The sequence below is a fragment of the Seriola aureovittata genome, chromosome 5, assembly GCF_021018895.1.
Source record: "Seriola aureovittata isolate HTS-2021-v1 ecotype China chromosome 5, ASM2101889v1, whole genome shotgun sequence".
Lineage (NCBI taxonomy): Eukaryota > Metazoa > Chordata > Actinopteri > Carangiformes > Carangidae > Seriola > Seriola aureovittata.
The window spans coordinates 1,424,619-1,436,665 of record NC_079368.1 but is presented as its reverse complement, the minus strand read 5'-3'; the positions used below and the strand labels follow the sequence as shown (position 1 = coordinate 1,436,665).

At 39.7% G+C, this 12,047-nt stretch overlaps 1 protein-coding gene across 8 annotated transcripts in view; it reads right to left on the bottom strand.

Moving 5' to 3' along the window:
- cacna1ba (calcium channel, voltage-dependent, N type, alpha 1B subunit, a) overlaps positions 1-12,047 on the bottom strand; it is a 161,479-nt gene that overhangs the window by 71,032 nt on the left and 78,400 nt on the right. For 5 of the 8 annotated variants that reach the window (XM_056376769.1, XM_056376764.1, XM_056376763.1 and 2 more), the window contains exons 10-14: positions 10,626-10,707; positions 8,363-8,580; positions 6,833-6,945; positions 6,564-6,676; positions 6,353-6,484 (exon numbers count right to left, since the gene is read on the bottom strand). In XM_056376769.1, coding sequence (XP_056232744.1) covers positions 6,353-6,484; positions 6,564-6,676; positions 6,833-6,945; positions 8,363-8,580; positions 10,626-10,707 — 658 coding nt within the window. Of the gene's footprint in view, positions 1-6,352; positions 6,485-6,563; positions 6,677-6,832; positions 6,946-8,362; positions 8,581-10,623; positions 10,708-12,047 lie in introns of all 8 variants that reach the window. The other 3 variants (XM_056376765.1, XM_056376770.1, XM_056376768.1) reach the window with 1 other exon arrangement.

The window sequence follows — 12,047 nt, the reverse complement described above, 5'->3', positions numbered from 1 at the left end:
TCCAGTGAGCGGCAGTTCTCTGGGCCAAAATGGCTTGTTAATGACAGGTGTCAGAGGAGAATGACCAGACTAGTTCCAGCTGATAGAAAGGCATCAGTAACTCAAATAACCACTGGTTACAACCGAGGTATGCAGAACAGCATCTCTGAATGCACAACATGTCAAACCTTGAAGCAGCAGAAGACCACACCGGGTGCCACGCCTGTCAGCTAAAATAGGAAACTGTGGCTACAATTCGCACTGGCTCACTAAATAGAAGATTTGGAAAAACATTGCCTGGTCTGATGAGTCTCAATTTCTGCTACAACATTCGGATGGTGGTATCAACGGTTCAGGCTGGTGGTGGTGGTGTAATGGTGTTGGGGATATTGTGTTGGCACGGTTTAGGCCCCTTAGTGCCAATTGAGCATCGTTTTAATGCCACAGCCTTCCTGAGTATTGTTGCTGACAATGTCCATCCCTTTATGACCACAGTGTACCGATCTTCTGCTACTTCCAGCAGGATAACGCGCCACGTCACAAAGCTCAAATCATCCCAAACTGGTTTCTTGAACATGCCAATGAGTTCACTGAACTCAAATGGCCTCCACAGTCATCACATCTTAATCCAACAGATCACCTTTGGGATGTGGTGGAACGGGAGATTTGCATCATGAATGTGCAGCCGACAAATTTGCAGCAACATGACGCTATCATGTCAAAATGGACCAAAACCTCTGAGGAATGTTTCCAGCACCTTGAATCTATGCCACGAAGAATTAAGGCAGTTCTGAAGGTAAAAGGGGTCCAACCCAGTACTAGCAAGGTGTGCTTAATATAGTGGCTGCTGAATGTACATGTCAATAATATTATTAATAATGCCAATATTCCTAACCTCAATTCATAGGTTGAATGGGGAATTGTTTCTTCTCTTGAAATGATAAGGTCTAATTGAGTTCCCCTTAGAAATTGATGAAGTGATAGCACCCAAATTTAAATGTCTTAAGACGTTAAAATGTGACGTGTTAACGCAGACGTCAAAATTAACGTTTTGTAGGACCACTGCAGACAAGGCTGCAATACAGGCAATATGTCACCATCGAGATGCTCACCATGCAGCTCCATCCTGCAAACTGACCTTTGATCAGCAGCCTTAGTGTCAAATTTATGAGCTCTACTCACAGCCTGGCATGAAAACACCACAGCAAGTATCCAACATGTAATACAGCTTTATCCAGCCAACACTAACTAATCAACAGAGGGCTAGCTTACAGGGTTGTTGGGAGAGGACAAATAGTCATCTAGAAAAACCACAACAACTCATCATAGGTCTACACAGGGTGAATGAATGATGACACCTGATCACACAATCACTTACAGAATTCATCATTCATCATCAATGACAGCGGCCACATTATCACACACACAGATCACAGCTGGGCATTATCAACAGATGAGAGGAAATGGTTACACTGCTGTAGATTTAAATCCCTGATCCCGCTCCATAAACAGAAACCTGTACTCACACATTAAAAGTTCATCCGCCGGGCTTTTGCTCAGCAGAGTCATTAAGAACACTGCTCAAGTCCTATTTCCTGTCTCTGCTGTTCTCTAATGATAGTATAGCCAATCAAGCTAACGTTAGCCTCTGGCTGCTTGTCAACGTACTAACATTCCATAAACTTGAAATGTGGTGAGTAAAAACGTATCTAATATTGTCAGTTTAGCAGTGAACTCCTCCTGTTCTCTTCTATCCTTCCTCTCCTGAGCGCCGCTCCTTTGTTTGGACCTATAAACATTATGATGCAAACTGAATCATCCATTTCCTGAAGAACATCTGCGGCTGAGCACATTGGTCAGATTAGGATTTCCCAGCAGGCCTTACTTCATAACTTTTGAGAAAAAAGTTACCAACAAGTGGTATATACATATTTACCACTTGTGGGTAGAAATGTGAATATATTTATATAAATTAAATAAATATGTATCTATTTCTAATAAAATATCCAGCCCTGGAACATCTCAATTAAAGCAATAAAATATAAAAGGCTTAAAGCGAATGATGGCTTCTAAAGAGCCACTTAGCAAGGCAGCATAGCTAGGCTGAGGTTGAAAAATCTTTTTTCTCAGGAAGGTTCAAACTGAGTGAAATGAGCTGAAGTCTCTGAGCAGCAGCCATGATCAGAGCTGCTCCACTTCTCTACATGATAAGGAAAGGAGCTTCAGTGCTTCCTATCTTATCTCCTTCAGCATAGGAAACACTGGACCTTCCTTTAGGAAAGGAAAGGAGAAATGCCATCCCACAATTCCTTGCTGTAGCAACATTTTAAATGACGAAACAAATGTAGAAAATGTAGAATGTAAATGTAGAAATATCAGAGCAGCTGTTTTATGTTTGTGACACAATCTTTGTCCGATCGACTGAAGATTGACTATAGGTTTCTTCTTCATTATGAAAAACTAGCAGATCATCTTTATCGTCTTCATAACAATCCCAATGCTGTTTGAAAACCCCCGCTCACTGCACGAAAAAAATCATTTTCTCTACTTAACACACTATAAAAAAGTCAAAATTAATAAAATATAAATAAAATCTACTTATGTCTGAATATAATTAATTCTAGTCTTACTGAGCTGCTTGTTTTTATTGAATTATTAATTTAATGGCTCAACTCTTTCTACTTGTATATATCTTTTCTGTTTTAGGTTTGTTTTAAAGAAAGGAGTAGGCAGACTATATGCCGTCCTTCTGTTATAAATAAAGATTCTTTTCCTGAGTCCTTATGAACTCTCCTTCACACCGTTCCATGACTTCAGGACATTTTCCATCGAGGTCGAGGAGAAGAGGTTAGAGAGGAGATTATTTAGACTTTTTGACCACAGCCCTATTCTCTACTTGGCAATCTTTAAGTCTCAGCAGAAATTGAGAGAAGAAGTTGAGAAGTGGATCATGGTGATATTGTCGTTGAATCCTCATAACAATGCTGAAGAAGAGTAAATGTAATTATGGAGTTTGGCTTTGTTGAAGAGTCAATAATGGCTCAATTATCGTTTGTTTTCACAGCTGCAGTAACACAATTGGTGTAATTGTCAAGAGTTGCTACAGCTGCTCCCTTCATTCATTTAAAATGGTTAGGTCCACCCTCGCTAATTAGCAGTGACGTCCAAACGGAGCTAACCCATAAGTCCCTGTGATCCATGAGTGACTTTCATTCCTGAGTTTATTGAGGTGCTGCTTTTAAAATGCTACTAAACTGACTCTCACAGCAGCTGGCTGAACAATGAAAGTAAAATAACAAACTAGACAATGCAAAATAAAAGGGTCATTATTATTCAAACAACTCGCTTATGATTATTCACATGAACCAAAACACACTTAACAGTAACAACCCCCTAACGCCCCTGATGCTGGTGACGTAACAATAAGCAATACCTGGGGGATGCTACAATAAGCGTCCTGTTGCTTTCTATTCACTGCACAGTGTTGGCACAATGTCATCCTGGGCGTCATTATTAGTCTTGTAGAGAGAGTTTTATGCTCAGGGCTGTCTTCATATTTTGGCTGCACGTTGCTGGACGCAGATATTTTTTATTCCTGATTTAAACGTTTTGCCTGTGGGACAAAATAAGGCCCCTTCCACTTGCAGTGGCTCCAAGTGGACGTCCAATTCTCATGTACACTGTCCCTCGTCTATTTGAAGGACGAGATCAGCTAATGAAAGTCTCTCTGGAAGCAGAGCAGGTTTGAAAACAGAGAGGACCTTATCCTTGTGGTGAAACAGTATTCAGCTTGTGATGCCTTATAATGGCCACAGAGCTGTATCTCTTCTGAGAGCATATATACTTCAAGACTAAGAAATTACCCCAAGGATTCTGGAGCATTAAGGCAAGGACAAAAATTTATCATAACCATAATGTTTCCATTTACTCTACAGAGAAAAAAGAGAAATAAAAGATGCATAAACTAGAATCACCTCCTGGTGGTTGTCTGCCTCCTCCACTCAGACTAGTTTCAGGTTGCATCCTGTTTATCCAGAGTCATAGAAAATATTTGTATGAAATTTTGGCATAATTGCTGTGTGAAGTCGAGTATGGCTAAAAAATGTTTTCTGAGGTTACCAAGCCCTCGAACTTTGACCTTTGAACCCCAAAATCTAATCAGTTCATCCTTGAGTCCAAATGAACGTTTGTGCCAAATTTGAAGAAGTTGTTGAGTTACTGAGATATCGTGTCCATGAGAAAGGGACGGATGGACAACCTGAAAACAATATTCCTCCAGCTCTGAATAAAAATACAGATTATAAAACATATGATATCTAATTAAAGTGCAAGATGAAATGATTAAAAGAAGGTTTAAATAAGGCAGATTGGGCAGATTTGATCTCCACTGGGAGCTGGTTCCAGCAGGGGGCAACATAATGGCTGAAAGACATTTCACTCTGTTTGTCGTCCAAGTGCCTGATGCTGGCCTTGAATTAGTCACATAATACCATTTGGGAAGACTCTCCAGGTCCTGAGTGCGTACTTTGAGATATGATGATGTCAATGTGTGACTCTGGAGTGTTGTAAAGATTCCACTCAGGGGTTCACCTGCTCTGGGAGGAGCTTATCTGAATCTATGTGTGACATAATAATGAAGATGAATAGGATCTAGGAATAAGACATGTGGTTTGCCAAGGTATTTCAACATGTGAAAGAGTGTGTTGGTGTAGTTATGTTTACTACTACCATGTTTTCTGTGCTTCAGTAGAAGAGCCGACCAGCTTCTATTTCTCATTTTTTCACCAATGATGCCAAAGACATTTATCAACTCTTGTCGATAAATTCACAGAATATCTCTTGGCAATATTCTGTGAAACTACTAACAGCCTCACTTACTGATAGATCTCTGTGACCTGCCACAATACAAAAAAATGTCAGTCAGATAGGGATCTGTTTTGGATCAGTCGTAGCAACGCTTCCAACCAGTAGCCTAACATTAAATGGGATTTGCCCCGGTGCAAATATTTATCTTGTGCCCCTAATTGAACACAGTCTCACAACAACCCATTGAAGTTTATGGTCTCATCACTTATTTGAGTTGTTCTCCTTGTTGTTGGAATGAAGTTGAACATCATGAATTTTCATGATTTATTTTGTCCTTCTCATCTAGTCAGAGCCTGGACATGGAAAGATTACCCACTGCACTGTTACCAAGGCTGGCTACCGCAGTGAAGTTAGTTTAAGGTTGATCATTTGACCTCTAGATCCAGCGGCGTCTTCTTCCTCAGTTTCACCCAGTGTTGGCAGCAAGAGGATGGTCAGCCCAGCTCCGAGCCCTTGCTCTGGAACATTACAGGTGCACAGCTGTTGCTGCCCAATATCCAACCTAAAACCAACTTCACTGTGGTGGGCAGGCTGGCTAACTAACCATGAATAAAGTTGACCTTTAAAAACAATGAAATACATGTTTTACAAAAAGTGGTCGACGTACAGTCTTATGGTTCAGTGCAGTGTCGTTGTTTTGGGCCAGTCCACCGCAAACTTATCTGGTTATGATGTGAATAGTTATCACTCTTTTATTACAATAAGTTATCACATAAATAAATAGTATATTGTTATAACGAGAGATTTTTCTTGTGGTAAGTTTGTTTGATATAAGTCTGTATGTCCTGATAACATGAAAATATCTTTTTACATTAAAGACATCAACATACAACAATTAGCTTAGCTAGATAACAATAATAATAATGATAATAATAACTAGCTAAGTGAACAAATGGTAACGAATGGAACAAACTATGCTGAGAGTTCCCACTACTCTGGAGAGAAAGGATACGTGTTGGCCTGATTTTAAGAAAATATTTTTTCTGTTAATTAGGGGCTGGATGGATTATAAATAATACTAACAACTTCTCTAAAAATAAATAAATGTTCTTTTCTCATTTCAAGGAAAATAAGGGTTGTAATAATAACATAACAGAGAGCTTTTGAAAACTGTGAAAAATAAAATCATACCAGTCTCAACCATTTTCGTAATAAATAATCTCAACACATCTTAACAACAGCTTTAACATGTCCTGTTCTCTTTCTCTCCCTCAAGAATCACAGATGTCACAACTCGACTCAACCACTTACTTACTGTTCATGCTAATGTCTGGCTGCACTGTGCAAAACAAGAGCCAGTGCTGTTGTTTTATATATTTCAAAATGATAATGGTCTTTAGTGGTTTTTAGTAAAATAACATAACATTTTCTTGGGGGACCGCCCCCAAAACCAAAGCAGACACTGTGCTGTTTTTGATGCAAACTGCATCAATTCCATTCAAAGGCTTAAGATAAGGGTGTTTTATTTCTTCACTACAAACAGCAGCAGTAGGAACAGGTTACTCACTGGCCACCAAACAGCTGCATGCCCAGCAGAGCGAAGACCACGATGAAGAGGAAGAGCAGGAATAAGAGACTGATGATGGACTTCATGGAGTTGAGGAGGGACACCACCAGGTTCCTCAGAGAGTTCCAGTACCTACACACACAGACAAACTGGATTATATCTGACACGACCAGTGTTCCCAGCACACAGACACACATTTTTGATGACTCACTTGGTGACTTTGAAGATCCTGAGCAATCTCAGAGCTCGCAAGACACTAATGCCAAATGAGGCCCCAGGTTTGATGGCAGCCCAGATCACCTCAAAAATACTTCCAATAATCACCTGTGAACACAGTTTGATCAATTATTTAACCACTATAAACACTGTCATTCTTTTAAGTCTGGCAATAATCTGGAACATTACACAAATTATACTCCACATGCTCACACTCTGAAACACACTGTGCACTGACTGAACTCCCAGCTGAATGAGACTCACCCCAAAGTCAAAACAATTGAAGGAGGAGTGGAAGTAGTTCTGGGGTCCCAGGCCGTACATTTTCATGGACATCTCTGCCAGAAACAGGCCCAGGAATACAAACTCAGCCAGGTCTGTCCAGGGAGGAAGAAAACACACAGATCAATGACCCCGGTTAAAAAGGGGCCCTGCTGCTTTTTTCCACAATTCAATAGAGCTGAGCTGCTGCTGCCTGTTCAGCTGTGTCCACAGCAAACAAGACACAGAAAGAGTCTGTTGTCTCGGTAGATAATCGCCGCACTCTCCCATGTTGGAGTGTGTGAGACGTGTGTTTGCTCATGTTTTTTTTCTGCAGTTTCCCTGTTGGAGACTAAATCTAAGGCAACACAGTCATGTCTTTTTATTGAACAGATAGAGAACAAAAGGAAACAGGTGTCATACAATATCAGTAAACAAGCAAGGCTATGTTACGGTTATTTGAAGTGTCTTACAATGGGTAGAATTGAATAAAGTTGGTCTATATCCAACCTTTTATACAGGTGAATGGTTAAAGCTGATTGAAAGCTGAGGTTCCACCTTCATAGGGTCAAGGGAACTCAAACTGGCTACAAACTGTACTTACCATACCTTGTTATTAATGTGAATCCTGCTTTCTGATGGCACAGTCCTGTCTACGGATGTCCAAAAAGGCCATACTCGCAAATATTTTTTATCCCGTTATGTCAAGATAACAAAGCTCAATATCCCGAGATAACAAGATATTATCAGGAGAAAACGAATTTGACTGACCCTTGTACATTAAGTCGCAGTAACACTCCTCCTTAGCAACAATCCTTAGTAACTCGATAGCTGACAAGGACTAATCTGAAAATGATCTTGTATGAAAAGACATAGTGTGTTTTCCGCCCTTGACTGAAATATTCTCTGATTCTTTGATTAATGCATCATCCGGACATTTTCAACAATGTAATTATAATGAGAAAACAAGCTTTGTTATCTAGAGATAACATGATAAAAAATATTTGTGGGTATGGCCTTTCTGGGCTTCTGTACCTGTCACATACTGGCATCTTGAAATGATTCTGTTGCAGTTACAGTTGGCAGTAATGCATTTTAATGCAGTGCTCCTAAGACAGTATTTGTATTTGTTTAAGCAACACTGAAACAAAACTATGTGACTTTTGTGTCCACTGTGGTCTCCAGTGATAATTTCAGGATAATATTAAATGCTAAAACAGTAGCACCAGCAGAGAGCAGTCAGCACACTGGCTCACTGTTGTCAGTCATAAATGTACAACAATCTTTAACATTATCCACCATAAGCTTCTGATACCAGTACAAGTAAAGCTCTAGTAGGTGAAACCACTGAGTGTTTTGAATTAAACAGTAGTGGGTTTTATTGATAATGAGTTCAACTTTTTTATTTATAAGAGGTAAATTGCCATTACTTAGCTTCATTTTGAATTCTCTGTGTAGTAAAAACCAGGTCAGTGGTTAAATGTGTTATAAATCATCTAATACAATAATACTAATAAGGTTGCTCGTGCTCACATAGGGCATAGGTGAGCCACTCAGGCTGGTCATAGTGGACTATGGCTACACACAATGTGTTGAGGCCAACCAGACACAACACAGTCCAGTAGAAGCTCTGGGACTTGACCAGGCGACGGATGGTGAAGCGGATCCTCTTCTCTTTCCTCCTGAAGTAGGACGAGTTCTCGTTCTTGCTCTTCACGCTGGCCCGGGCAAACGGCGACCCTGGGGGTGCAGTTGGAACAAAACATACAAAATGGCAATAAAGTTACCGAGCCTAAGACTGAGGTGGTCTCACCAAATCAAGACTGGGTTGAGTGGAGTTGCTTTGGTTCTAACATCACGATAAGATTCAATTATCTGACTTCAGAGAAATGTAGTGAAGTCGGCACTCTCCAGTACAGGCCAGAATACATATTATAAAGGTGAGTTCCACTACTGCCGTTCTAATGATGGGACAAATGAATAAATGAATGAATGAATGTGATATAATTAACTTATACATTCTCCATATTGTGACAAGCTTTAACTGTGATGTAACCACAGTGAAGCGCTGGAGTCTTCACGTCTTCTCTCCCTGCTCCCATTTAGCCTGTACTATATTAAACCTCCTGTAACTTAAATCAAGCCCAAATGTCAAGTGGGACAGGACACAAGGAGGAAGGAGAAAAATGGTTCTATTAGAATTTCATTACTGGCACAGGAAGACGAGTGAGCTAATTATTTCCTCGTCTATTTTAATCCAGACATCTGAGTCTGACTGTAACACCTCAAGTCCCACTCTAACACATCTACGTTTTCACAGTAAAAACAAAAATTTTTTTTAATAGTCTTTTGTAAACAGTGTGTTTGTTAATAAGTAGTACCTTTTTAAAATTCTTTCTTTCTTTTTCTAATATTGTTTCTGCCTCTACCCATGATTTCCTTATCTGACAATATCTACATCTGTAATTAAGATGTTTATCTCAGTCTTGATCAGTGTGCTCGCGCAGTTGTCCTGTTGAGGTTCTGCAGAGGAAAATCCTCTTGAATTTGGCCCATTATATAGAACTATATCTCTGCCCACCCTGGCTGGGAAGGAATATGATTTTTTTTAGATTTTATTTGAAGAGAGAGAAACAGGAAAGGGCATGAGAGGACCATGACATGAAACAAAGGTCTGTGTCTGGGACTCAAACTGTGGACATTGTACACAAATCCAATGAAATTTAGATTTCTTTATTCATGAAGTGTTTTGTTACACTAAATGCATCTGCCATGGTGTAAATTTTACACCATGGCAGATGCTCTTTTATATGAGTATCTCATAACAAACTAGCTACCTCAGCGGTCAGTATTAAAGGTCGATACAGTATAAAGGTCTCTGTCCATGTGTTGTTTGATTATAAAGCAGGTCTAGGTTCTATATTAATACTGTGAAAGTATCAAAGCCTCAGTCCAGAGAGAAATGCACACAGCCTGTATTGAGAAACTGAGCCTTAAAACCAGCTGGAACTTTGTGATGTCACAACAAAGCAGACACCAAGCCCCACCCACCTGGACCCACCACCCAACCTTGCAGGATTTGGTTTGTTTGAGTGTTTGCCTGATATCTGCTATATTTTTATTGGATCACTCAGAAAACAGTCAGCCAATCCGAATAGAGTCTCAGAGCCTCCTCTCTTCTGATTGGTTCACTGACCTGTTGTTTCTAGAGCTCCAGAGAGAAGCCGGAGAGAGGAGAAGTAAAAACGTGTGAAATATGGCACCTTTAATGGATCTACATGTGAGCTATGGCAGCTGTTGAATTCTGAGATCAACCACAGGACCTCAAGTGGACTCTCATAAACAATGGTATTTTAGCCACAGTCACAGCCACATTATTATTTTAAAATTGATAAAGAATCAATATAATGATTTTAGGTTTGATGTTTGTTAATTATTGCAACATGAGTGATGTAAGAAGCATCATTTTGCACGAATTTGCTCATCATCATCATCATCATCATCAGCACCAGGGCATAGAAAAGATTGTGGAGAAACTGAGTCTATTCTATTGTTAGACAACAGCAGCTGCCAGAAGCAGCTCAGGCTGAAATTAATTTCTCATAATTTTGTTTCAAATTTTAGAGAGAACATGAGATCTCTCAACCACAGAGAAGAATTTGGGGGATGAGATGATGATGTCTCTCTCTCTGTTTCTATGTTTTTGTGTGTTTTTGAAGTCTGATCTTTGTCACCCTTTAGCTTGGAGACTTGGAATAATATGGCAAATATTGTGTGTCAGGTGTCATCCTCACCAACAGATGAGATGTCAGTGAAGTGGTCCTCGCCTTCCTCTGCGTTGATGAGGTCATTCTTACTTTTCTTTGTCCTTTTCAGCACTGCAAATACAATATAGAAAGAAATCAATCACACATGCCATAAAGAAGATAAACTGATTTAACTCTGATTCTTAAAGCTCTTAATAAAGTTCAGTAAGAAACATCCTTTCTCTCACAATTCCTCTTTGATTCTGCTCAAGGTGAAAATCTCTCTCCCACTCTGACCTGTAGATGGTTAATGGACTTCACTCATACAGCGCTTCGCTAGTCTTAGAGACCATTCAACATGAGCCACAATCACCCATTCACACACACATACATCACAGTCACTGATGAAACAGCCATAAGGGCAATTTGGGGTTTAGTATATTGCTCAAGGACACTTCAACACACAGCAGAATGTGTGAGTAAACACACATTGACACATACACCAACAGTGTTGGTGGAAATGTCCTAATAACTCAGGAGGCTGCCCAGATGGTGGTGAGTCTAACAGTATGGAACAAGCCAGTTGCATATATAATATAGTGTTACTGTTACTGTATATTTGACTATATATTGTTTGAAAAAATGAAAAATATTTCAAACTATCTGCTGTGTTGACCCTCGACTTTGGTGCATGCCAGCTTGTTACAAGCATACGTTCACCCACCTGTCACTCAAATCTTCTCACATAAAAAAAATCTGTTTACGAGATCATATTTTGCCTTTAAATGTTGGAAAAACATAAATTCCCCATTTTTTGATATGCATATTGCCGTCATGCCTTTTTGTCCATTCTTTTAATATTGAGTCATACATCCCTGGCTTGAGTCACCTCAGTATAGGAACCTCCTTCTTTAGTTCGTATTTTTCTACAACATTTCATATTTCTAGTGTAAATGTTATTATTGGATCCATGGCATGTCTCATAACCCCTGCCAAGTATTAGTCCCTCAACAAAATTTGGGTCTGGTAACCCTGAATTTCCCTTTCCATTTCTTTCCATTGGGACTCGTAGTCCGGTCTGCTCTGTTTTTGTTGTACTCAAGTAGTATCCATAAGCTTCCAGTAGGTTCATTAGGACTGGGAAACATATATCTGTTCATTCAAGAAAAATAATGACGTTGTCCGCAAAAAGTCCAATGACATGTTCATTTCCCCCAATATTAACACCTTGTAGGTCTTCATTCTGCCTTCTGGCTTGTGTTAGGGGCTCAGCATATGAAGCAGAGAGTAGGAGAAAGACAACAGCCCTGCCTTGAGCATCTCTCCAACTGGATCTTATTAGACAGGTTTCCATTTACCTTAATCCTGGCTGTGGGCTCATGATAAATAGTTTTAATACACCAAACTGCATTTTCACCAAAAACCTGATCTCTTTAATACTTCAGTTAAAAACACACTTTTTCTGTGTCCAA